The 26,597-nt window shown below is 43.5% G+C and overlaps 2 protein-coding genes across 7 annotated transcripts in view; both read right to left on the minus strand.

The window, feature by feature from the left end:
* ITGA1 (integrin subunit alpha 1) overlaps window positions 1-21,220 on the minus strand; it is a 107,890-nt gene extending 86,670 nt beyond the window's left edge. Inside the window, exon 1 of the mRNA XM_060236013.1 lies at window positions 20,954-21,220. Coding sequence (XP_060091996.1) covers window positions 20,954-21,011 — 58 coding nt within the window. The 5' untranslated portion in view covers window positions 21,012-21,220. The remainder of the gene's footprint in view (window positions 1-20,953) is intronic.
* On the minus strand, window positions 1,710-5,500 carry PELO (pelota mRNA surveillance and ribosome rescue factor). Of its 6 annotated transcripts, none has more exons than XR_009555280.1 (3): window positions 4,024-4,795; window positions 1,874-2,497; window positions 1,710-1,841 (listed from the first exon to the last, which is right to left on the minus strand). XR_009555280.1 is itself a non-coding variant. In XM_060236009.1 (3 exons), the coding sequence occupies exons 2-3, from the start codon at window positions 4,747-4,749 to the stop codon at window positions 2,066-2,068; spliced, it is 1,158 nt and encodes a 385-aa protein (XP_060091992.1). In that variant the 5' UTR covers window positions 4,750-4,768; window positions 5,218-5,500; the 3' UTR covers window positions 1,710-2,065. The 6 variants fall into 6 exon arrangements, 5 of the variants coding, with proteins under 5 accessions (XP_060091992.1, XP_060091995.1, XP_060091991.1 ...); XM_060236009.1 differs by adding an exon at window positions 5,218-5,500 and having other exon boundaries at window positions 1,710-2,497; window positions 4,024-4,768; XM_060236012.1 differs by adding an exon at window positions 5,337-5,447 and having other exon boundaries at window positions 1,710-2,497; window positions 4,024-4,768.
* Window positions 21,221-26,597: the final 5,377 nt, after the last annotated feature.

The following is a 26,597-nucleotide window of genomic DNA, read 5'->3' on the forward strand; positions in this document are numbered from 1 at the left end:
AGTGGGGGAGGTCAGGAAACAGTAAACGAAGTGCCACTGAAGACTGGGGGGGCGGGGAGCAAACTATCGTGTGGCTGCAGCAGCAGCCCTTGAAAAAAATGAGAAGGAAGTTGCTCGGGGGATGGATTTGAGCCCTGCAATGGCTGGATGCATCCTACAGGCTGCATGTTTGATATCCCTGTTTTAGAGTATTGCATACAAATACAGGTCAGCTCTTGAATACTCATGCCTGTGAGACTGCAGTGTGTGCATATGACACATACTCACAAATAACAGAAACAGTGGAACTGTCCAGAGCTAATGAGAGCAACACTCCACAATGAAAACTAGATTAAGTCACAAATGAACCGTTGCTAGCTCTCTTAAAAATTACCTCTCTTGAAAATCAAGTTTGTATTGATCAGGAGAGTATTTGGAGATGCTATTCCTCCCCCAGATGAGTCTGAAGAATCTGAGCAATTGCCCAAGATGAGTGAAACCAGAAGGTTTGGCAGCATTAACTCTGATTAATAAACTGCTTTTCATTTTAAAATATCAGATAAGACACTCGGCAGACTTTTTATTCTTTTTGGAGCTGAAGAATTTCAATAACCTTGGCACATTAACATTACCACTGCAACCTTCATAGGACCTGAAAAGTATATCTTCTTTTGACAAAAATTTTACAATAGTAGCTTTTCTCAGATGAACTGTTATTCATTAACTTTTGGCATTTTCCAAGGTTAAGGAACAATATCATGATTTAAAAAGATACTTTATCTGAAAAGAAGTGTCAAATAAATGAAAAAAAAAACAAGTAGCAACCTTTTCAAGTTCAGGAACTTGACAACATTTGTACTGAACAACTTCAAATGTCACACATTCATGTGCACATTTGAAAAGATATACTAGGAAACACTGCTTATCTCCTTACTTGAAGAACTGATGTAACATTGTGATGAAAATGTCAGATTAGGCTCTGAAAATACCTAGGTTTGAATTTCCTGTGCCAGGGAAGCTCATGGAGTGACCTTGGGCCTAATTTACCGAGCAGGTTGTTGTGAAGATAAAATTCAGAAGAGTTAGCAGCTTGAGGAGAAAGGTGAGGTATAAATGAAGTAAAGAAATACAAGAATTCTCTCAAAAATACAAGGACCCCCCCCCCGCCCCTTTTTAAGCAGTTGCTGCCATATCTTTCCATAAGCGGTGGGATACAACAGACTACTTGTTAATTCTTCAGTAAGAAAAATCAAAATGATCTTAGGCCTGTAAAATTATTTTCTTCCACCCAGCCTGAGGAAAAAAGCTGTGTAACATTATTGTGCAGTTGGTAACTTAAAAGCTAGTTGATCTTTTTAATGGCATTAGATACTTTGAGCAGGGGTTACGCAGACTTGCAGCAGGAGCATCTCATTTTCTCTCTCACTTCTTTTTTTCCAGCAACCCCAACAGCCTCTCCCCCCTTTCCTGCTTCCTCTCCTTTCTGCCCACCAGCCTGCCTAAGTTTATCCATGCTGCCCCCTGGGTATTCAGTTTTCCCTCCTTTTCAACAAGATATAAGAGACAAATTATTATAAAAATAAACTTACAAATCTTGTCATCTCTACACACTAGGCATTACAAGGACACCTGGTTATAATCTTTTAGATATGAAAGGGTTTTCGTAAGGCCAAGGGGACAGGTACCAATATTGTCTTGGAATACAGAAAATACTTTAGTGAGACAGCAAATTTTTCCTGGTTTTGGTTTATTTTGTTGTACACCATCTGCATAGCATCAATGATGTTTGTTGCTTAGCTATACATTCTGTTCAAAACACAGTCCACGGAGACAAACTCAGTGTTTTTCTCAGTCCTCTTTTGCTAGCAGAGATCTACATCTTTGCATCAACCACCATCATAATCAATAACACAGCAAGGAAAATCCATAAATATGCTGCAATGAACATTGTGCCAAATGCAGGTCACTTGCAAAAATACTGTCCTCAAAAGTTATTTGTAAGGCACAGTACAAAGGCTCATAATATGCAGAAGCAGCAGCTCCCAAGTGCTGTATTCATCCTGTTATAGTAAAGGAAAAGGTTCCATCAATCTTCTTCAGAACTAGATTCATCTTCCTGGTCAGAAAGCTCAGCAACAGGAAAACGCAAGATGGCAGCTACACCTGTAAGTTGACCAAGCTGCTCTCCTGACACGTGAAGGCTAGAGAAGATGCGAACAGTACCCATATTATCACGCACACTGTCTACTAGCTTGACATAACGGCTCCGTGTAGCTACATCTTGATGCCTAAAGAGTTCATCACTGATCAATAAAGTATCAATTGCCATGGCTTCATTTGCCTTTTCCACATGCTTGATACCATAAAAAGCCCGGTCAGGCTCATGTTGTAGCATCTTGTAGAAATCATCTAAGGCTTTGACTTCACCAGCAGCTTTCGTATCTGCAAGTCGACTAGTCACAGCTGGGTCACACAGAGCTTCTTTCAGTGCATATTTATGCCCAGAGGAAGAGTGTACCTAGAGAAAGAAAAACCACAAAAAATACTGACCACATTTTAAGAGTTCTCTCTGTTTAGTACTCCATCACCAGAAATCTCAATTTTTATCTTCATCATAGCTAGGTGATATCAATATGGCTAAGCTTTAGAAGCCAGAAAACAAGGTATTTAAATGCACATTGCCAACAGCAATGGGGGAAACAAGATTTGCTTGTCTTAAAACTGTAACACCCATTCAATTTTATGTCCAATCAACCACAGAAATGTAAAATTGATTCCAACAGCCTGAATTTTGACCCAGCCTTGCATGGCTAGAAATAGAAAAAATACATAGTTCTTTCAGCATTGCTTGCCCCCAGATAATGAGGGTGATCTTCAATGTTTTGCACAATATTTTAAAATTATATTAATACTGCACATAAGTATTCACTATTCAAAACAACTGGCACTTAAAAGAATAGTGACATCCTGAACCATTAACTTGTACAGATTTTACACTTAGCTTATTTAGAAGGAAGCAACCCCCCCCCCCCCCCCCCCGGAACTCAAAAGGAATGACTCCTACACATCTACAGGGCCTGGCAGTTTATCTTACTTTTTGAACTCTATGGTGAGACAAGAATAATTTTTGAGAACACCTGCCCATGTGCAATGTACATTTAAGCATTCTTTGCTAGGATTCTAGCAATCTGCATCTGAAGCATTTAATAGCCAAGAATACATCAGAAGTAACAACAATGGTATATTATGTTGCACAAACCAGGACAGGATGGATTTTAGCCAACTAAACATACTGGTCTCGTTGCTTTAAACAGATTTCTGTTTGCTAGGATTTAACAGCAGTTTCTAATGTGAATTAAATATGTTTATAAAACTAGTTTAAAAATTTAAATTCCAAATTTTAAAAACTTATCTTAAGAAATCTCCTTTTCCTTCTTTTAAACACACCAGCAATCAGAAGTAAAATTAAATGCAAATTATAAGAGCTGTTCTTGCAAATTGCAGGTTGCAATAAAATCCTAAAGGTTCTGGCCTTCTTTATGACAAATGCCCTAAACCAAGCTCTAGGCATATATTAAAATTACTCTTATGACAAAAGCTTTAGCACTTTCCTGTTTGGCCTACACTCATAGGTCTGTACTACATATATGGTGAAGCCATAAGTCTGAAGAATTTTTAAACTCACAGCAATAAAAGAAAAGAGGAAAACTAGGCTTACAATAGAGAACTGAACCAACCCACTTTCCTTATATACTTACGACTATGATCCTATTTCTCCTACATTGCTTGTAACATGAGCTCAGTATAATCTTATGTATGAGCAACTCACACTTAGTTCAGCGGGATTTCAAAGAATGTATGTTTAGGATTGGAACATGCAGTGACAAGCTTTTCAAATTCAGATACTCTTCCACCAAATTGTTGTATGCTTGATCTTACCCTCCCCAAGGCTAAATATTAAGAATAGCAGACCAATAATAGCAGACCATCTTATCATGCATTGACTAAAACCCCCATATTCTGCATAGAACTTTGAGTTTTTACCTGCAAGAACTTTGAGCGGTTCTCCAGCAACAGTTTGTTGTCAGTTTTCACTGCTTGCTGAAACATGTAGTCACAGAACTGCTCCCTCACAAAGCCCGGGCTGGCCACCAGTACACACTTCACAATGTCAAAGGAGATGTGGCGCTGAATTGCTTGCATCACCTGCTCATAAAATCTCTCCAACGCTCGGTCATGCTGACTGCAATTTCCTCTCCGCTTTCTAGGGATGTTCACCTCAATCTTGGCTCGGGTCAGGGTCATGCTAGGGGTTACCAGGCAGACATGGGCCAGCCCTTCCTGCATTACCACTGCAGCCACATCAGCACTCCAGGCCGGATCACAGGCTTGCTCGATCCTGTCCAGCATCACGCTGTCCCACTGCTTCTTTGCCAAGGTGAACTGCCGGTTGGGCTCCAGCTCAATGGTGTGGTAAGCCCCCATCTTGACATACTCGTTCTCCTGGATGTTGGTGCCTTTGACACGTAGCTGGCATGCCTGCGAATCGAAGTCGATGGACTCCACGCAGAGTGTGAGAGTGGTGCGGATGCGGTTGCTGCCCACGCTGCCAGTGGAGGACTCTGTCTGCACCTTGCGGAAGGTGGAAGCTCGCAAGCTGTCCCCCACCTGCAGCAGGTTGTAGGCGTGCCACATGTCCTCTGCCTCTTCAGGGATGAGGGTCACTTGTCCAGCATTATCCTTCTCAATGTCCTTCCGCACCAGCTTCATCCTGGCTTCACCTAGAGACCTGCCAAAGCAGAAATGCACACCTCTGCACCTGAAGAAGACGACTGCAGATTTATACCCCACCCTTCTCTCTGAATCAGAGACTCAGAGCAGCTTACAATCTCCTTTATCTTCCTTCCCCACAACAGACACCCTGTGAGGTGGGTGGGACTGAGAGGGCTCTCCCAGAAGCAGCCCTTTCAAGGACAACTCCTGCGATAGCTATGGCTCACCCAAGGCCATTCCAGCAGCTGCAAGTGGAGGAGTAGGGAATCAAACCCGGTTCTCTCAGATAAGAGTCCGCACACTTAACCACTACACCAAACTAGCTCTGGACCCAGAAGTCTCTCCCCCAAATTAGGGAACAGGGGAAGATATAGGGAAGGCTGCCCGTCGCCACCCATACACACTGGGGTCCAGGTAGCGGGCGAGTGCAGGAGCAACAGCTCGGTTTTCTGACAGGAAACACACCAGGCCGTTCTTGAATGGAGGCACGGGAGCGGAAACTACAACGAACTCCCCCAGTCAGAAGGGACGCGAAGCTTCCCCATCGCCAGTCCCAGCAGCAGAAGGCACAACCATCTCAGCACCTGGAAACCTCCACGACTTCAACAACCCACCAGGCGATTCTCCTTCAACGCGCCTGCGCGCCTCCGGCGATCCCATAGGAAGAAAAAGCCAACGCGAACGTCACCAGCGTCTCCCTCCCTACACTTCCCCGATACTAAGCATGCGCGGTATGACGTCACAGCCCACGCCTAGCGTTAACGCGCATGCGTCAACCTTCTTGACGAGCGGGGAATCCTTTATTGAAGCTAAAAGGCATTCCGTTGCGGCGGTAAGGCGCGTGCGCGGAATGAAATGCCGGTTTTGCTCCGGATTCTTGCCGGATGTGAGCTGCGCGAGCGAGAAGTCAAACCTATCCCGCTGGGAAAATTAGAGCAGTGGATGTTTCCTTTGATTCTCAGTGCATAAGGAGCGGGTGGATATTGGAGCTAAATGATCGGTAGAAGCAAGTGCTACAGAAGTAAAAATAAATAAATAAATGAAACTGCGATAACAACTCTACTGAACTCTGCGGGGTTTACGTCTTAGCAAGAATGCATAGGAGCAGGTTGAATGGCTGCAGTTTTGCTCCCATTAAACTTCGTGGGATTTATGTCCGAATAAACATGCACAGATGCGTGTTCTATGGCTGAAATCTAGGCATTTTCACCTGGGAGCGGACCATTATATTCAGTAGGGCTTGCTCTTGAGTAAGCATGCATACAATTTGGCGAAGTTGCACTCTGGGATTACACAAAGTTCGCTCTAGAAAAACTGACATGTTTTGGGAATGGCTGTTGATTGTGCTCCTGGGGAGAAAGATGTGGAGGAACGCGGCTTGCGCCAGCTGTCCACATGCAATCTCCGCTCCGACTGAAGCAGAAGTGAAATCCTGCGAGGGGCAGACAAGCAGACCACAGCTGGGTTATCAGCCTCCAGCTGAGACCTGGAGATCTCTAGTAATTACAACTGAGCTCCAGCCTATAGAGATTGGTTGCCTGGAGAAAACTGCTGGCTTGGAACGTGGACTCTATGGCATTATACTCTGCAAAGGTCCCTTAACTCCCTAAACTAGGGGTGTTGAATTTGTTACAGATCTGACGTAAATGGGACTTTGTGGGTCTGGGCCACATTGCATAAGATGTAAAGTCAGGTAGTGGAGATATAAACTGTATAAAATATGCAGACAAACACAAAGATTTTTTTTAAAAAAAGCTGGAATACAAACATACTTTAAATTCTCACAATATTTTGTTTAAAATGGAATAGTGGGATTTGGCAAATGGCAATGCAATTCTTAAACATCAAGGAAAAGTACAAGGATCACAGCAGAAACTAAAAATATAAAGTAAAAATATAAAATGCTCTGAGCCTAGGAAGACATGAAATGGGTGGGCATTGCAAGCTTCTCCTCCTTGCCATGTCTACTCGAATTGGCAATGGCTCTCCAGTATAATATCCCTCTTTGGCTGTGGGTTCCCATGTTCCTCATGAGGCACCAGTTCTCAGGTCCATTCAGCAGAGACAAGCTGGTGCAAAACGTTTACTTTTATGGAGTCAATTCCAGCAAGTAACAGCTTCAGCTGGTCACACAAATGCTGGAAAGCGAAACTACTTGAGCTCCACTCCATTGAAATACATTGCAACACAGACAAAGTTGCAAGGAAATGCAAACTGGATTTTCCATTAAGGTCTCTGGGCAGAGAACTTGATGGAAAATCCATTCCACATTTTCTTTGCAGCTTTGCAAGCCCAGAAGAGTTTTCTGCTGAAGCAGGCAAAGTCAAGGCGTAAAGAGCTGGAAACTGGTAACCTTGAAGCTTCAAAGGGGGAGAAAAGAGCCATGAACCTGATCAAAGATGTAGATGGGCTGGTTGTGGCTCATGGGCTGTAAGTTTGTTGCCCGTGCCATAAACCCTGCCCTTCCCAGGCTCCACCATCAAAATCTCCAGGAATTTCCCAACTGGGAGTTGGTAACCCTATGCAAAACTGCTGAAGTGCCATTCATAACTGCTGTAATAAAGTTTTGCACAAACTATGAGAGCAATAGAAATTGGTAACTTACTGCACATTTAACTTGAAATTAACTGGTCTGACTGAGGCCATTGAAGGTGACTGAGAATCAATACACAAAAACATTTTATGACCTGCTGTCAAAAATATATTTCAGATATCTTGCAAGACCCATCAAAGCAACAAAAATGAGTAAATGTAGTTAAAACAAAAAAGTAAATGGAATGATTATTGGGTTGTGATCCCAAGAACACTTGACTGGGAGTAAACCTCATGAATAAAATAGGGCTTCGGAGTAGACTTGCTTTGGCTTGCTACCTTGGTATTTCCAGTGCTATGAAGAAAGGACATAAAGCCATCTTCAAGAATTCTTATTACCCTTCCAAACAATATAGAGTGATTTATGCTGGCCTGAAGCAGTTTAAGGGTTCCTAACCCGCAGTACTTGATTCCAAAGTGTTGTCTTGTGGTATCGCTCATGCTTACCTTCTACCTATATGTACGGACTGGTAATTTCCATTTTTGTTTCCTTCTCTTGACTCTAATTGGCTATTCCTGGCATCTAACCCCCCCCTCCTCTTTCTATAAATAATGGCTGAGAAAATTCTGTTTCACTATATCTGAAGAAATGCATTTGCACACAATCTCCAGGTGGGTGGGTGTAGATTTGAGATTACAACTGATCTCCAGGTGATAGAGATCAGTTCACCTGGAGTAAATGGCTGCTTTGGAAAGTATAGCATTGAAGTCCCTCCCCATGCCAAACCTTGTCCTCAGCTCCACCCCCAACATCTCCAGGTAGTTCCAAATCCAAAACTGACGCCCTAATTAGAGGGCGTAACACAAAAAACTGAGTTAAAATACCTGGGGCACCTTGAAGGAAATACTCTCTCATTGTGGTGGTACATAACTTAAGGCTGACAAGTTTGGAGTTGTAGAGGTGTATAGACATCCTTATCCAGGTTGCTCATGTTACTTCGATAAGGAATAGGTAATAAGGAACCAATTTCAGTCTTGTCATAAAGCTACAGGTGACTACTACATGATGAACTCACTTGAAAACAATTGGAACTGCTTAGCATCATGGCTGAAGTACTCTCATCTCCTTTCTGAAGTATTGTATATTTATTCTGGTTATTTATAGTACACATTTCTCAGAGTGTCTCAAGGCACATTACACATAGTGAGTCAGTACAATCAATAACATGGGATATTCAATAATTAATACATTAGGACATTAGAAGACAAAACCACCAGAAAGACCTAAAGCAAGGCCTAAGTATATTAACAGAATACATTAAGCGGTACAACAATACCTAATAGGATCGTACTTAAATGATACATGATGCTATAGAACACAGTTCCTAATCATTTAACCAAGTAAGTTTGTGAATAATTTTTTGTAGAGTTGCAACCCTAATTACTTTTAAAGATTTTAAACTAAATCTTGGGGGAAAGCTGACAGGAGATGAAATGTTTCTGGTTCGGGAGGACTCATCTCAAAGAGATGAAGGGTTAGCTGTTACTTTTCTACCGGGTAATGGGTCAGAGAGATGATGACCACTGAGATGGTGACAAACAGTATGGAGTGTCTGCCAAAGTCTCCAGGCAGCAGGAGTAAGGTGGCGGGCCTAACTTGCCTGGGAAATTATAGATGTATGTATACAAATGCTAGAAGTGTTCGAAGTAAAATTGATGAGTTGGAATGTTTAGTGTTGGGGGGAAACATAGACATTGTGGGAATTTCAGAAACTTGGTGGAATTAGGAGAATCAGTGGGACACGGTGATTCTTGGATATAAGTTATATCGGAAGGATAGGGAGGGAAGGGTTGGAGGTGGGGTGGCTCTGTATGTCAGAGAGGGTATACGGTCCAGCAAGACTGAGGTAAGAGAATTAGATTCCCTTCTAGAAATGCCTTGGGTTGAAATAGAGGGCCCAAAAGGAAATTTAACTATGGGAGTTTGTTATCGCCCACCAAATCAAAAGATAGAGGATGATTATAATATGATGGAAGGATTAAAGATAGTGGCTAAATGCAAAAACTGTGTTGTAATAGGTGATTTTAACTACTCGCAGATTGATTGGGTCAATATGTGTTCAGGTGGAGAGAAAGAGATTGAGTTTCTAGATTCTCTCAATGACTGTGCTATGGAGCAGATGGTCACAGAACCTACCAGGGGCAGGGCGATCCTGGATTTGGTCCTAAATAATGCCTAAGACTTGGTGAGAGGTGTAAAAGTGATTGCGCCACTTGGGAGCAGTGACCATAACGTTATTGATTTCACGATTTGTATAAATAGGGAGTTGCCCCCAAAGACCAGCACAACCACATTTAACTTTAAAAGGGGTAAATTCTCTGAGATGAGGAGGCATGTGAAGAGGAAACTGAAAGGAAAGGTAAATACAGTCAAAACCCTTGGGGAAGCTTGGAGGCTATTTAAAACTACAATCCTAGAAAGCTCAGATAAAATATATACCACAAGTTAGGAAATGAACAAACAGGTATAAGAAAAGGCCTTCATGGTTAATAAACAAAGTAATGGAAGCTCTAAAAGGTAAGAAGGACTCCTTTAAGCGGTGGAAAGCTAGTCCAAGTGAGATTAATAAAAGGGAACACAGGCTGTGGCAAATCAAATGCAAGACTGTGATCAGGCAGGCAAAAAGGGACTATGAGGAGCATATTGCAAAAAACATAAAGACAACAATAAAAATTTCTTCAAATATATTAGAAGCAGGAAACCAGCCAGGGAGGCAGTGGGGCTCTTGGATGACCAAGGGGTCAAAGGATTACTGAAGGAGGATAGGGAAATGGCTGAGAAGCTGAACGCATTTTTTGCCTCCGTCTTCACTGTGGAAGATGAGAAGCCTACTCCAGAACCACTAATTTTGGAAGGGGTGTTGAAAGACCTGAGTCAGATTGAGGTAACAAGAGAGGAGATCCTACAACTGATTGACGAATTAAAAACTAATAAGTCACCAGGTCCGGATGGCATACATTCAAGAGTTCTGAAAGAACTCAAAGTTGAACTTGTGGATCTGACAAAAATATGTAATCTTTCATTGAAATCTGCCTCCGTTCCTGAGAACTGGAAGGTAGCAAATGTCACCCCCAACTTTAAAAAGGGTTCCAGAGGAGATCTAGGAAATTACAGGCAAGTCAGTCTGACTTCAATAATGGGAAAGTTGGTAGAAACCATTATCAAGGACAGAATGAGTAGGCACATTGATGAACACAAGTTATTGAGGAAGATTCAGCATGGGTTCTGTAAGGGAAGATCTTGCCTCACTAACCTGTTACAGTTCTTTGAGGGGGTGAACAAGCATGTGGACAAAGGAGACCCAACAGATGTTGTTTACCTTGACTTCCAGAAAGCTTTTGATAAAGTTCCTCATCAAAGGCTCCTTAGTAAGCTTGAGAGTCATGGAGTAAAAGGACAGGCCCTCTTGTGGATCAAAAACTGGCTAATTAATAGGAAGCAGAGAGTGAGTATAAGTGGGCAATCTTCGCAGTGGAAGACGGTAAGCAGTGGGGTGCCACAGGGCTCAGTACTGGGTCCCATGCTCTTCAACTTGTTCATAAATGATTTGGAGTTGGGAGTAAGCAGTGAAGTGGCTAAGTTTGCAGATGACACTAAATTGTTCAGGGTGAGAACCAGAGAGGTTTGTGAGGCACTCCACAGGGATCTGTTGAGGCTGGGTGAGTGTGTGTCAACGTGGCAGTTGAGGTTCAATGTGGCCAAGTGCAAAGTAATGCACATTGGGGCCAAGAATCCCAGCTACAAATATAAGTTGATGGGGTGTGAACTGGCAGAGACTTACCAAGAGAGAGATCTTGTGGTCGTGGTAGATAGCTCTCTGAAAATGTCAAGACAGTGTGCGATTGCAATAAAAAAGGCCAACGCCATGCTGGGAATTATTAGGAAGGGAACTGAAAACAAATCAGCCAATATCATATTGCCCTTGTATAAATCGATGGTGCGGTCTCATTTGGAATACTGTGTACAATTCTGGTCACTGCACCTCAAAAAGGATATTATAGCATTGGGAAAAGTGCAGAAAAGGGCAACTAAAATGATTAAAGGTTTGGAACACTTTCCCTATGAAGAAAGGTTAAAATGCTTGGGGCTTTTTAGCTTGGAGAAATGTTGACTGCGGGGTGACATGATAGAGGTTTACAAGATTATGCATGGGATGGAGAGGGTAGAGAGAGAAGTACTTTTCTCCCTTTCTCACAATACAAGAAGTCGTGGGCATTCAATGAAATTGCTGAGCAGTCAGGTTAAAACGGATAAAAGGGAGTACTTCTTCACCCAAAGAGTGATTAACATGTGGAATTCACTGCCACAGGAGGTGGTGGCAGCTACAAATGTGTACAGGCAATTGTTTATTTTCCCCATTTGCAGGTTAGCACCTGCAGAAGCCCCTGCTTACAGGAGCAAAGTTGTGACAAACGATAGGGAGGTAGTCCCAGAAATGAGGGGGGCCAAGGCTATGAAGGGCTTTGTAATGATTAATATAATATAATATTATATAATTCCGCCAAATTCAGTGGGACTTGCTTATTTGTAGTGATGGGTTGGGAAGTGCCTGGAGACTTTGGGGTGGAGTCTGGGGAGCGACCTGAATGGGGGATAGTGCCCTAGAGTCCCCCTTCCAAAGCAGCCATATTCTCTAGCGGAATAGCAGAAAAACCACCGGAAGCAATGAAATTTACATGGAAACGTGTATAAATACGTTTTAGTGCAAGCTTAAATGAAACTTAAAACTAAACTAAGGAACACTGAGCTTTCAACATATGGATTTTCCCACACAGTCTTTCAGTAGCCCTGTAAATTGGCTTCCTTCGAGTAGACTCAGTTGTGGGTGAACACTTTTTTCCTCAGTGCCTGACTCCTAACGATGCGGAGAGAGTAAGGAAGGAACCACTTATGAAAGGACTCCTCATGGTTTTGAGCACTTCGTCAGCCTCCTTCTCCCAATGTTACATGGAGCCTCAGCTCAATTTTTTCAACATGGGTCTACACACATGCTCTCATCAGTTGCTGCTGGCAACATGGCCTAATATGCAAATAAGGGGGCATGGCCTAATATGCAAATAAGAACCTGCTGGGCTTTTTTTTTTTTAAAGCCCTGAATATAGGTCTAAAGATTGAGGAAGTTTAGATTTGTATCTGCATTTCCTTGAAATCAAGACCTTTTTTTGTTGTTTAATGAATCTTGTTTTCTACTAAGTTAACCTTTACATGCCTGACTCTTAAAATGGAGTACTCAGTCATTTTTAAAAAAATTACAATTAAATAAAAATGTTGTAGGACAGGCCATGCTGCTCCAAATCATAAATGAATATTCAGGGCTTAAGTGTCTGGCAAGTTTTGTATCCTGAAAAGTAAAACTGAATATGTTTATTGTGCAACATTAAGAAGGCAGTTGAAAATCTTTCTGCAGAAACTTTGGCTTATTTCTCAAGCATACAAATTGTACAGAAAGGGTATAAGTTTGGAAATGACGTTGTGCAAAATGTTTTAATAAAGTACATGTTTTACTACCTTCTTTGGGTTATAGGAGTATTAGTAAACTTTAGAATCTGCTGCACATTCATTATTAAGCACTGTCTAATTCATAATTAAGCACTGTGTAAGAAAATAGAAAAACTTTGCTTTTTGAATTTATTAATACACAGAGGATGTAACAGGGCTTTTTGTGAGCAAGAAGGTTTAATATCAAATGTTATTTTGATATTGAGAAAAAGGACCAAATTAAAAACTGACATTATCTCCTGGGGTGTATTTTCTACCCCATTTTGTGTGTGTTTATATGCCAGCGGAACTCAGAAAAAAGTGGCTCTTAGGACACCATTGCTTATATAGTAGTAAAAATTGCCCCCCAAGTACTGTCCATTACTGCTTACAGTTTACATTCTGTGAACTGGTATGGGGGAAAACAACTCCAGAAAACTATACATTTTGCCATTGGGATTCTTTTTAACATATTGGGGTGAAAAATGCCCAGGCGTTCATTACAAAAAATTTGTTTTAGGGAATTGGGTGCTCAGTTTCCCATGAGGGATTGGGAATCTTCCACCCTCTGCTTCTATTAGCTGCTCCCATTAGGCTTCCCAACCCTCCCGCCCTGGCGGGGGAACCCCAGGATTTACAGCCTCTTCCCCTGCTCTCCAAAAAAACGGAAGCGGGGAGAGGGGGGGAAACGGCGCCAAGGAGTGTGGTGAGCCGCCCCATCTCGGAGGAGCAGCTAAGGTGAACTGGAGAAGAGGCGGCAGCAGTGCAGCGGCATCGCCCGCTCCGCCTCTGAGGTAAAATCAGAGAAGGGGAGGGTGGAGGCAGGCCAGGAGCGTGGCGAGCCGTGAATCTGGGTCCTTCTAGGACCCGGACTCGCGGCTTGCCACGCTCCTGGCCTGCCTTCACCCTCCCCGTATCTGATTTCACCTCAGAGGCGGAGCAGAGCAGGCGACGCCGCTGCGCTGCCGCCTCTTCTCTGCTTCACCGTAGCTGCTCCTCCCAGATGGGCTCAGCCTGAGCCCATCTCAGAGGAGCAGTTACGGTGAAGCGGAGAAGAGGCGGCGGCAGCGCCCGCTGCGCCTCTGAGGTGAAATCAGAGAAGGGGAGGGTGGAGGGAAGGAAGACATTTAAAAAGGTGTGCCATCCCTTGAAATGCGATGGCCAAAACTCCCGTTGGGGTTCAGTGATGCTTGTCACACCCTTGCTCCTAGCTCCACCCCCAAAGTCTCCTGGCTCCACCCCCAAAGTCCCCAGAGATTTCTTGAATTGGACTTGGCAACCCTAGCCCCCATATATCTGACCAGTAGGAGGAATGCCTGGGCAAAATGTTGGCATGTTATCAACATCCTTGGAATCAGTGGTCATTTTTGTAGAAAAACAGGTGGTGGAGCTCATCCAGGGATTGTTATGCAGCTTCACATACTATTCAATGGACAAGAGGGTGGAACTCTCAGAAACGTTCAGGAGCTGCACTCCTATGAGCTCCCACTAAATCTGAGACCTGCTTGGAATGATGATTTTGCTTCCAGTGTAACCTGGAAGTGACTTCATCAGGGTAGGTGACACTCTAGCATGTGGCCAAAACTCAGTGGTTCATCCATAGAGTTTTTGATTATTGTTAGAATGTCACCCCTGACCAGTTCCCTACTTCCGACATGGAATTCCCTGCCTGCCCCATCTCCCATTGGTTGCCAGGCCATACTTGGTAACTGTATGAGGGAACCATTTTTAAATGCTCTGGAGGGATACAGTCATTCATGACAATCTGAAGATTTTTCCTGATAATCTGGAGAAAATTTACCTCACAGTAGACAGATATGTTCATGGGGCAAAGAAATGTCCCAGGTAAAAAAATTGGAAATTATTAATTATGGAAGTTTTAAAATGTTTTCCTTAACATGCATAAAAGTCTGTAGCTTTTCTTGTCCCAAATGATGAAAAAGCTTTGCAAAGGAACCATCTTTATATGAGTCAGTGGGCAAAATAAGAGAAATGAATCAATCTATGCAAAAACCTCATTCTGCCTCATGTCAAAGTATGCATTCAAATGCTGGATGTTTTACTAGTATGAACTGCAAGGATTTCTGCTAACATGGACAAAAACAATTTGATGGGACCTTTTCTGCTCCAAGATAAATTGGAATTTGGCTTGGCAAAGAATTATACCCCAAATCCAATATTTGTAAGGTTTTTGATACGGTTAGAAGGTTAAGCAAAATGTCAACCTTAAAGCAATAGTGAACTACTGGTTGCTATCAAATAGCAAGTAATTTCTGATTTATTTCTACCCTATAGGAATATAGGAAGTAGTGATGAAAAGGATAGAACAGAAACTTGCTTGGCAAAAATGACCTCTTATGGCAGATTTTTCTTATTTTTGGTAGGGTATGTTTTACACATAGCAGCTGCCTATTCAGTACAGCTTAAAGCAATGTCATTTTGATAAAAGAGGCCATGCGTAGATTGTCCACCTGTAGCCCAATTTTTTATACAAACTGAAGTACACAAAGAAAAAAGTAATTATTACTGTGCTGTGAAATATATTGACTATGTGGGGTTTGTAAGGCTCAAAAAAGCAGGAAGCGTTTTTTAAAGAAACTGAGTAGCTCATTTTGCAGCGGACTATAATTTTACAGTATCTTACAAGGCAGACAATGGAACTTCTGTGTTTGGGAGCAGAATTTGGCCTTTTAAACAGAAAATCATTGAAAATCATTGAAATGTGTGTTTACATTCTGTCTTGCTGCCAGTTCAGAAGGTGCAGTGGAAAATATGTACTATTAGGCATTCTTGGAAATTTAGTAATTTTCACATTCTGATGTTTTTGTTTTCCAGTACAGGACAAGGATCGCTGGAGGTATTCAAAGCAAATCTGACTCAGTTACAATGCGACTGTCTAGAACAATGTTCAGGATTGTAGCTTTAATTTCAAATTAAACATTTCATTTCAAAGTAACCATTCTAGGGATGATGATAGTGTCTCTATTCTTTTTGTAGTATTAATGGGAGTATATATAAACCATGGCCTCTTGGTCTGTCTTGATGTCAAACTGCAATATATGTGTGCCGAAATGAAGCTTATTTCTGCACGGAAAGAAGGTCAACATAGCGTCCGTGCAAAACAATAAATGGGTGGAACCAGATTAACCTTAGAGCTGTTTGATGCATTTGTTAGTCATTGGATGCCCACAGCACAGCGTGAGGACTTCTATGTATGGATAAAACAGGAGAGAAAAATAGTGTAGACCCGCCCTAAGCCTGCTTGCGGAGACAGTGGGATATAAATCCAATCATAATCTGCTTTGCGTTTCCACTGGGAGAAAGCTGAGGTATAAATGGTTAGGGTTGCCAGCCTCCAAGTGGGGCCTGGAGATCTCCCATTTTTACAACTGACCTTCAGCTGGCAAAGATCAGCTCCCCTGGTGAAAATGGCTGCTCTGAAGGGTGGACTCTATGGCATTGTACCATGCTGAGGCTCCTCCTCTCCCTAAACCCCACCCTCTCCTGAATCCAGCCTCAAAGTCTCCAGGTATTTTCCAACACAGACCTGGCAACCCTAAATGAAGTAAATAAAGTAAATGTAAAAATGAATGCTGGATCCAGACTAAATTGGCAATTTCCACCAATTCCCCCTTCTTGCTGCAGATCTTTAACACATAATTCTTCAGGGTCCCCTATACCTCAGGAGAAGTATTTCATGGAGATTGTTATGTGACATTGGAAGCAGAGAGGAAGGAAAATTATGTTTGACTGATGGGAAATTTAGTCTGGATCCAATCCTAGGACCCTGGTTTGGATCAAGGCAGCCATGTGTGGTGGGTGGGGGTGGTATACCTTCTCTATGTGTGGTTTTCATGACTTCTGCTGTCTGCTAGGAGAAACTGTTTATGCTGCAGGGAGAAGATAAAGGCACCCAGATGGCTCCTGTATGCTTTCCCTGTGGGTTAAATAGCAGGTCTGAGACCGACTGGAGTCAGAAATGGAGTGTGGGGGGTAATATTTCCCTCCCACCATAGCAGACCCCAATGCAACTGCTGTTTGTATCCACAAATCTACCAATGCATGGCTAGGTTGCTTTGAGATGTCAGATCAAACAATACATTACAAACAACCATATTGCCTCACAAGCCATTCTTTTCCAGTAGAGTCCCTTCACACATTCAACTCATCCATTGTTTAGTAATCGACTGATGACAAATGAAAATTATGGTCCTGCACATGTGCCAGCCCTTAATTGAGAATGCAAGAAGTTCACATATCCCAGACTGTGTTCTGTCTTCAGAAGTTGCCTGTACGGATCCCTCCAAGAAGAAGAATTAACCACAGAAAGCCACAGTGGAATATTCCATTCTCTGTCATCTTCCCAGGAGTTCAGAGACAGCTGATAACCAACAAAGCATACACAGAGACTTTGGGCTAAATTGTATGTCTGTCTGTAAACACCTAGGATTTGTCCAGCCATTTAAAGCCAATGCAGTTGTCCGTTAGCAATTCTATGACAGTAGGATCTAGGTACTGATACCAGACAATATAGAAAGGAAAACAAAATAACTGGTGTGCCCCTATTCCTAGCTGTGAATCCTCAGTGGGAAATTAGTATAGCCAGTGGCATAACATTTTTTTTAAGTGTGGGAATAATAGATCGTTAAAGTATTTTCTCAGAATCCACCCTTTTGTTTAGTTCTTTTTATAACCCTTTCCTGCCATAGGCAATGAAATCTGCTGTTACGTTTGTTCACATTTTTCCATTGTTTGTTTTGCTTCTTCCATCCCTCTTCCTGCTGTTTCCTATTCCCTGTCTTTAGTTGTAAATTCCTAGAGGGCAGGGAATCTCTTTCTTGCTTATGCTGTGAAGTGCTTGGAATTATTTATTTATTCATTTAGATAGTTATACCCTGCTATTCTATCAGTCATTCTTTCCCTCAACACTGGGAGGGCTTTTGGAGTTTTGGCCCCTTTGGTGGGCCTCCTCATGGCACCTGGGTTTTGGCTACCATGCGACACAGAGTGCTGGATTGGATAGGCTATTGGCCTGATCCAACATGGCTTCTCTTACATTCTTAAGTTTTCCATTTTACCCTCAATAACCCTGTGAAGTAGGTTAGGCTGAGAGTGTGTGATGGCCCAAATTCACCCAGCAGGTTTCATGGCAGAGTGAACATGAGTCTCCCAGATCAGAGGCTGAAGAACTCCTGGAATTTGAACTCATCTCCAGGGAACAGAGATCAGTTCCCTTGGAGAAAACGGCTGCTTTGGAGAGGGGGTGGTGGTGCTGTATGGCATTATACCCCAATGAGGTCCCTCACCCCTCCATTCTACTCAGACTCAACTCCATTCAACTCAGACTCAACCCCCAAATTGCCAGGCATTTCTCAACCCTGAGCTGGCAACCCTATCATTCTAATATAGTGTTGCCAGGTCTTACCTGCTTGCCGGTAGGGGGTGATAGGGAGCTTTCCAAGATTGGGAGGGGGTGGGGCAATGTTGCATGTGTGATGTCCCTGACATGATGATGTCACGTGGAAATGATATCATCAAGTGATATCATCATGATGCATGGCAATGCTCTAGTACAGAGTTGCCCAAAATACCAGAGGGCCCTGTGTGATGTCCCTGTCATGAGGATGTCACTTTCATGTGACACCATCACATTGGGGACATTGTGCCTGGTCATGGCTGCTGAGGGCAGGGGATCCCTCCCACCTGGGGTCTAGCAACCCAACTCTGGCACTCAAATCACTACATCATGCTGGCTCACTTAGTGCTGGATTAACAGTACAATATATACATAGAATAATCATTCTTCAAGGACAGGTGATGAAAATTCCTTCTCTTTACCACCTCATCTCAATTCTGCTCCTCACCTTGCTCACTTTTTGGGTCCTGTTGACTTATTGCCATCTCTTACTTGCTCTCTCATTCCACTATATCCTTCTTCCTCTGTAGTTATCCAAGATAGGATCTCCCTCCCCAGGTTAGGAGGTGATTGATTGGGGCAAGGTGGCTTTAGCTGCCATACTGCCACAATGACCATATCATTCATTTACTGTGAATGGTTTTATGCCAATCTGACTTTTTTTTAAAAAAAAATCCTATCCATATTATGTTAATCACCTACAGCTTTGAAATTTTATACTTCTTTCATCCCACCTATTCTTTTGTATTGCTGATGGTAACCCAGCACCCAACCGCAAAGGTAAGCATGCTGTCAGCTAACTCCATGCATGAGAAGAGAGAAATGCTGCATAACAGCAGAGTCTCAATTAGTCTTAACAATTAAGAAGGATATTTTTACACATTCATCTCCTACTTTGATATATTTATTACTCTGCTGGTCCCCCCACTCCAATCAAATCTAAACATATTGTGACCTATAACTTTAGCTTGTTACTAAATAGCAACTTGTTATTGCTATTGTTATTGCTATTTAGTCTTAGCAGGTGTCAAAACATCTTCATTAAATTGTATGCTAATTTTCTGTTCACCCGTTATCTTCCATATCTATGAAGAAGTGTGCATGCACACAAAAGCTGATACTTTGAATAAACTTTTGGTGGTCTTAAAGATGCCACTGGACTCAAAATCTGTCCTATTGGTCTATCAGGTTTAGTATTGTCCACTCTTATTGGCAGTTACTCTCCTGGGTCTCAGACTGAGGTCTTTTACATTACCTACTACCTGATCTTTTAACTGGAGATGCCAGGGATTGAACCTGGGACGTTCTGCACATGTTCTACCACTGAGCCATGGCTCCATCAAGGAGGCAGAAAGCAGTCAAATATTCTTCCAGTGTCCCCAATCCCTGCTCTAGGTGGAAATCCTTCTTTCCAGTTTTTGGTGGTCATTGATGGAGAAATCAGAGTGAAAGAAGCAGCCTATCCCCTTCTACTAAACTTGGATGCAGTTCCAGCTGGGAATTCCTCCCCCCCCCCCCCCAGAATATATGTATTTAAAGTAATGTTTTTATTACTGTGGACCCCTTTGGGAGCCAATTTTGGCTGAAAATTGGGATAGAAATTCAATAAATATAATCAAGAGGTAGTATAATCTGGAAACAGTTTATCAGAACAATTCAAAAGCTGTGTAAAAACAGCCACTGACAGTAGTGTGTAAAAAGGAGATTATCATGCTACAATTTTGGTAGTTACAATAATAGGATGCATGCATGCAAAGTGCTACCATTGCTGGGATCATTGTAATCTGGCATCATGGAACTCCTATGCATTCATTTCCAAAGGCCACCCCCTTCTTCCCCCCAAAAAGTACAGATCAAAGCTAGAAATCAAACTTATTCCACATTGTCATTACATGAAAATAAATAAAAGTGCACTGTTGAAAGTGATCTGTGAACTGCAGCCAAAAATTGCAAAAGAGATGGGCCACAGAAAATATCTCTTTCTTTCCCCTTTGGGTGATTTCTGTAACATTTCCTGGCTTCTTTTAGCCATTGTCCAGACTGCTTTGTGTGTACTTCACCCACACAAATCTGTAGAACTGTACCTCAGAGACCTACAAAGTATTCAGCGATTACGTTTGTTTGCATTTCCTCTCTTGCTCCTCTCTCCCCCCATTTCCTTGAATTCTACTTTTCTGCACAGAAACAGAAAATCTGAACTTCTCTGCATTTATGCTGCCTTCAGAAATCTTCAAGAACACGAAAGCCTTACATGGAAACTCCACATGTTATTATGGCTCAGAGTAGGTACAGCACAAACTACGGTATCTCCCTCTGCAGTTAATCGGGGACTGGTCGCATAACCCTTCCAATAACTTTTGAAGTTATCAACCGAAATGTTAAAACCAGCAAGTGGACAAGAGCATACAATATCAACCCAAACATTCCCATCCTTAATCCAGCTGCTGGATTTCCCACTCAGATTTATCTTATTTTTGTTTTAATTCCAAAATCACGGCTCATGTTGCAGTCTCTGCAGAACCACTAGTGGTAAAGTTGACTCAGAACTCTGAGGGATTGGCTCAAGAGACATCAAACTGGGGGAAAAAATAGGGAGTGATGAAGCGCTTGATTTTGGAAAGCCTCAAGAAGTGAGAGAATCTCTCTCTCTCTCACTGTCTCGCTCGATTTTGCAGATATGAAGCTTCAGAAAGAAGAAGAATAGATGTTCTCACCTGCCAGGACCAAGCCTAGGACAGCGACACCAGGGATGCTGGTAGGGCGAGAGCCCATGGCTGCAGTACAACAGAAACTCGTGCTGCAGAAACACAAAGCTGAGTAGCGACAGAGGCAGTTCTCTTGTTCACCAGGCGCCTGCTAACTTCCCAGCGCTGCTTTTCTTGCTGCTGCTGGTCCCGTCTTGTATTAAGCAGCAACAGCAGCCAGCCAGGCATTTCCTGTTTGTTGTTCAAGCCCTTTTAAGACTCTTCCCCCCCCCCCTTTACACATCAGGATGAATTGCCCCCCTCTTTTACTGACACCCACCCCCTGTCCTATCCTAAGTGGGCTCTGAGTCTTTGAAACCCCCACGTGGTAAGATCCCAGAGCTGAGAAACATGTACAAATAAAGTCAGATCTTAAACTGCTAGTGTTTAGGCTGAAGTCCTGCAGGCTGCAAAGCAAGCCCTTAAAGGGACATCTCCGTGCTTATAATTAATGGGTGTCTCCAGCTACCAGCTAACCACTACCAAATACCATCAACCAAGAAAGCAGACTGTGTCTTCCCCCCTCTTTAAAACTGTACTCCTAAGCATTCTTCTTGTGAGAAACAAATCAAAGGAAGATGTGTGTTGCGATGTGTGTGTTAAATCCAGATTACAAGACATTTATAAACGGAGGTTGTGGGTTATTGGTCTAATTTCACTCCACTTACCTCACTCTCGAAAAATGTGTCCATTTTGGTCTGTAACGTATAGCCCTAAAGCAAGCCCTCTGACAAGTAGGATCCAGCTTGTTGCGGCAAGATCGCAAATTCTCTTATGTGGTTTGCGTTTGTGATGAACAACTAGGATTAATGTTTTATTAGTCATTATTTAGACAAACAGTTTGGATCCACAGATTGCACTGCGACAGACATCTCAGTTACTCTTGAAACAATAAATCACTGTCTTTCAGTCTCAGTTGTTCAGCTGTAAAGGATAACTGAGTCCAAGGGGCTGTGATGAACGGTGCTACAAGCTAGAAAGCCTCTAAACCAATGTTTCCCAACCCATGAGTCAGGACCAAAAAGTGGGTTTTGAAGCCTCTGAAAATGCGTTGTGGGTCAGCCCTCCCTATGGCCAGCTACTCTTGCCCTTTCCACTGCTTTTTGGTATTTTGGGAACCAAGATCTGACCCTCGAAACAGAATCTTCCATATCACGCCTAAGTCAGTATGTTTTCTTCACTGCATATACATGTTGATCAAGTAAAACATGTCCTGAATTGGTTCCAGAAGAAGTTTCTTAGACTCTTGCCGGGGGGGGGGGGGGTGGGTGTTATGTGAGAGGAAGTAATGGAGAAGGAGAGGGTGGTCAAAGGCTGGAATATGACCTCCACATGCAAAGGCTGTATATGCTGGAATGCCATTTGCTTGGGGTTCATAGTGGTGGGCAGGTGCACCCTTTCTGCTGTGTTCTCAAAACATCTGGTTAGCCACCGTAAAAAAGGAACATTGAACTAGATGGGTGCCAATGCCATAGTTTGCCTAGGGCACCCAAAAACCTTGGACCTGCCCTGGACACGTCACCAGACCAAGTAAATTTGGATTTGCTGGCCACCATATTGAAAAGGTTGGGAACTGCTGCTCTAAAGAATCACATGATGAGAAAGCAATTTGAAAACCTTTGCTCTCTTGTACCTACAACTCCAGGATTCTCAGGGGTGGCAAACAGTAGCTGGTTTGGGGCTTTAATTTTTGGACCAACACAGCTTTGAAGAAGAAGAAGAAGACGATTGCAGATTTATACCCCACCCTTCTCTCTGAATAAGAGACTCAGAGCGGCTTACAATCTCCTATATCTTCTCCCCCCACAACAGACATTCTGTGAGGTGGGTGTGGCTGAGAGGGCTCTCCCAGAAGCTGCCCTTTTCAAGGACAACTCCTGCCATAGCTATGGCTAACCCAAGGCCATTCCAACAGCTGTAAGTGGAGGAGTGGGGAATCAAACCTGGTTCTCCCAGATAAGAGTCCACACATTTAACCACTACACCAAACTGGCTCTCAACAAGTCATCTCTCTTTAGCCTCACCATGTAACACCCATCTATTTGTGAAGGTAACATTGTCCAGCTAGTCTCTCTCTCTCTCTCTCTCTCGGCTTGGCTTCGCGAACGAAGATTTAAGAAGGGTGCAATAGTCCACGTTTGCTGCAGGCTCGCTGGTGGCTGACAAGACCAATGTGGGACAGGCAGGTCCGGCCACAGCGGCTGCAGGGAAAAGTCTGATTTAGGGTTGGTCCTGTAGCAGTGCGATTCTTCCTCAATCTCCTTTTGTCCTCAAGACCAGCTATGCGTGCGTTCTCAAAGGAAGAGACAGCCTGGTGGATGGTGTGCCTCCATGCTTTGCGATCTGAGGCTAGGTCAGACCACTGGTGATGGTTGATGTGACAGGTGCTAAGGGATTTCTTCAAGGAGTCCTTGTACCTCTTCTTTGGTGCCCCTCTATTTCGATGGCCGGTGGAGAGTTCGCCATACAGGGCAATCTTGGGAAGGCGGTGGTTTTCCATCCTAGAAATATGCCCTGCCCAGCGCAGCTGCGTCTTCAACAGCAGTGCCTCGATGCTGGTAACCTCTGCCCGCTTGAGGACTTCAGTGTTGGTCACAAAGTCACTCCAGTGGATGTTGAGGATGGTGCGAAGGCAGCGCTGATGAAAGCGCTCAAGGAGTCGCAGGTGATGACGGTATAAAACCCACGATTCGGAGCCATAGATGAGGGTTGTCATCACAACCGCTTTGTAAACATTGATCTTTGTGCCTTTTTTCAGATGCTTGTTGCTCCACACTCTTTTGTGCAGTCGGCCAAATGCACGGTTTGCCTTTGCCAGCCTGTTGTCAATCTCCTTGTCGATCTTGGCATCTGAGGAGATGATGCACCCCAGGTAGCTGAACTGCTGGACTGTCTTCAGAACTGATTCACCCACAGTGATGCAGGGAGGGTGATAATCTTCCTGGGGTGCAGGCTGGTGGAGAACTTCTGTCTTCTTCAGACTAACTTCTAGGCCGAATAGCTTGGCAGCCTCTGCAAAGCAGGACGTCATATGCTGCAGAGCTGATACCGAGTGGGAGACGAGTGCAGCATCATCAGCAAACAGTAGCTCTCGGATGAGTTTTTCCATTGTCTTGGAGTGTGCCTTTAGTCGCCTCAGGTTGAACAGGCTGCCATCGGTGCGATAGCGGATGTAGACACCATCGTCCTCATCTAGATCTACTGCGGCTCTTTGAAGCATCATGCTAAAGAAGATCGTAAAGAGAGTTGGCGCGAGAACGCAGCCTTGCTTTACACCTGTGCCTATTGGGAAGGGCTCCGAGAGGTCGTTGCAGTGTCTGACTTGGCCTCGCTGGTCTTCATGTAGCTGGATGATCATGCTGAGGAACCTTGGGGGACATCCTAAACGTTCCAAGATTTGCCACAGGCCTTTCCTGCTAACGGTATCGAAAGCTTTGGTAAGGTCGACAAAAGTCACATACAGAGCCTTGTTCTGTTCCCTGCATTTCTCTTGGAGCTGCCTGAGAACAAATACCATGTCGGTGGTGCTCCTGTTAGCTCTGAAGCCGCACTGGCTCTCTGGGAGGAGTTCTTCTGCAATGGTGGGCACCAGTCTGTTCAGGAGTATTCTGGCAAGGATTTTGCCTGCGATGGAGAGCAGGGTTATCCCCCGGTAGTTGGAGCAGTCTGACTTTTCCCCTTTGTTCTTGTATAGGGTGATGATGATTGCATCGCGAAAGTCCTGTGGTAATTTGCCTTGTTCCCAGCAGGTGACAAGTACTTTGTGAAGTGAGCTATGTAGTACTGTGCCCCCATGCTTCCAGATCTCTGGTGGAATTCCATCAACTCCTGCTGCCTTGCCACTTTTCAGTTGGTTGATGGCTTTAACAGTCTCTTCTAGGGTGGGGATCTCATCCAACTCTGTTTTCACTGGTTGAAATGGGGTGAGGTGGATTGCTGAATCTTGAACTACGCGGTTGGCACTGAAGAGAACCTGAAAATACTCCGACCACCGGTTCAATATGGATGCCTTGTCTGTGAGGAGCACTTGGCCGTCTGCACTATGCAAGGGACTCTGAGCCTGATATGATGGACCATATACTGCCTTCAGGGCTTCGTAGAACCCTCTTAAATCACCAGTGTCTGCACACAGCTGGGTTCTCTCTGCAAGCTTGGTCCACCACTCGTTCTGAATGTCTCGAAGCTTGCGCTGGAGGTTGCTACATGCAGCGCGAAAGGTTGCTTTTTTCCCAGGACAGGAGGGCTGAGCAAGATGTGCTTGGTAGGCAGATCTCTTTTTTGCCAGTAATTCTTGGATCTCTTGATTGTTCTCATCAAACCAGTCCTTGTTCTTCCTTGTGGAGAACCCGAGGACTTCTTCAGAGATCTGCAGGACGGTAGTTTTTAGGTGTTCCCAGAGTGCTTCTGGAGAAGGGTCTGTGGGGCAACTGAGGTCCTCAATTCTTGACTGGAGTTTTGCCTGGAAGGCAGCTTTAACTTCGGCTGACTGGAGGCTGCCAACCTGAAACTTCCTCCGAGGGATACCTCCTCTCCTGGGTGTGGGTTTAAAGTGAAGACGGAGATTGCAGCGTACAAGACGATGATCCGTATGACATTCTGCGCTGGGCATTACTCGGGTGTGTAAGACATCTCGAAGGTCTCTCTGGCGCACCAGAATGTAGTCGATAAGGTGCCAATGCTTGGACCGTGGGTGCATCCAGGTTGTCTTCAGACTGTTCTTCTGCTGGAAGATAGTGTTGGTGATGGTGAGCTGGTGTTCCATGCAGAATTCTAGCAGGAGGCGCCCGTTGTCATTGCAGTTGCCAATGCCGTGTTTGCCGTGTTTGCCAAGTACTCCTTTCCAGGCTTCCGAGTCTTTACCTACTCTGGCATTGAAGTCCAGCTAGTGGAGGGGACAGAAAATGTTTGTATATATGCAGATACGGAATCAGAGACTAGCCAAGAGGAAGGAAGGTGCACTGGTTGGAGAAGAGGCATTTTCCATTGTAGCTTTCCTTCAAATCTGATGCAGAGGGTTTAAAAAGTCTGCTACATTTTGTAGAAATGTCTGTTAATTTCCCAAATACTCCGCTTAAACAATTTGTAAATGCAACAATTAGGTCTTCTCCTCCAAAGGAAATTAAATTATGCAGAGCTGCCTCTGGTTTTGGGGAAGTGAGGAGAATGTAACTTTGTTGTCCAAAATAGAATAATGATTCTTTGGAAACGAACTCTGAGCTGGTATGCAGTGCTTCTTCTAAGCTCCACAGTATCGCAAGCAGAAATTCTACTTCGTGAGTGATAAAAGCTAGTAGCATTAAAGTTGTGAGCGAGTCTACATTCGAGTACCATGTAAACCAGTTTAAGAAGAATACTTCCATAATCTTGTAAAAATCTCAGAATAAATTCTTTTAAATTATATTTAAATACTTTAAAAATAATTTAAACATTATAAGAGAAAACAGAATCAAGTCAAATTTCACTCACCCCTTTCCACTATATTGGTAGACCAGTCCCCCAGAGAACTGGTCTACTCATCCCAGTACACTATATTGGTAGATCTGGAGAACAGATCTATCTACCTTTTTGCACTATATTGGTAGACTGCCCTGTGCTGAGCCTTGGAAAACATACC

Source organism: Heteronotia binoei, chromosome 4 (assembly GCF_032191835.1).
Source record: "Heteronotia binoei isolate CCM8104 ecotype False Entrance Well chromosome 4, APGP_CSIRO_Hbin_v1, whole genome shotgun sequence".
In the NCBI taxonomy this organism is placed as follows: Eukaryota; Metazoa; Chordata; class Lepidosauria; order Squamata; family Gekkonidae; genus Heteronotia; species Heteronotia binoei.

Excerpts from the sequence above, each read along its gene's own strand:
- PELO (XM_060236009.1), bottom strand. The coding sequence starts at position 4,749 with ATGAAGCTGGTGCGGAAGGACATTGAGAAGGATAATGCTGGACAAGTG. Across the intron at positions 2,498-4,023 it reads ACCGCTCAAAGTTCTTGCAG|GTACACTCTTCCTCTGGGCA; the intron begins GTAAAAACTCAA and ends TTCTTTCTCTAG.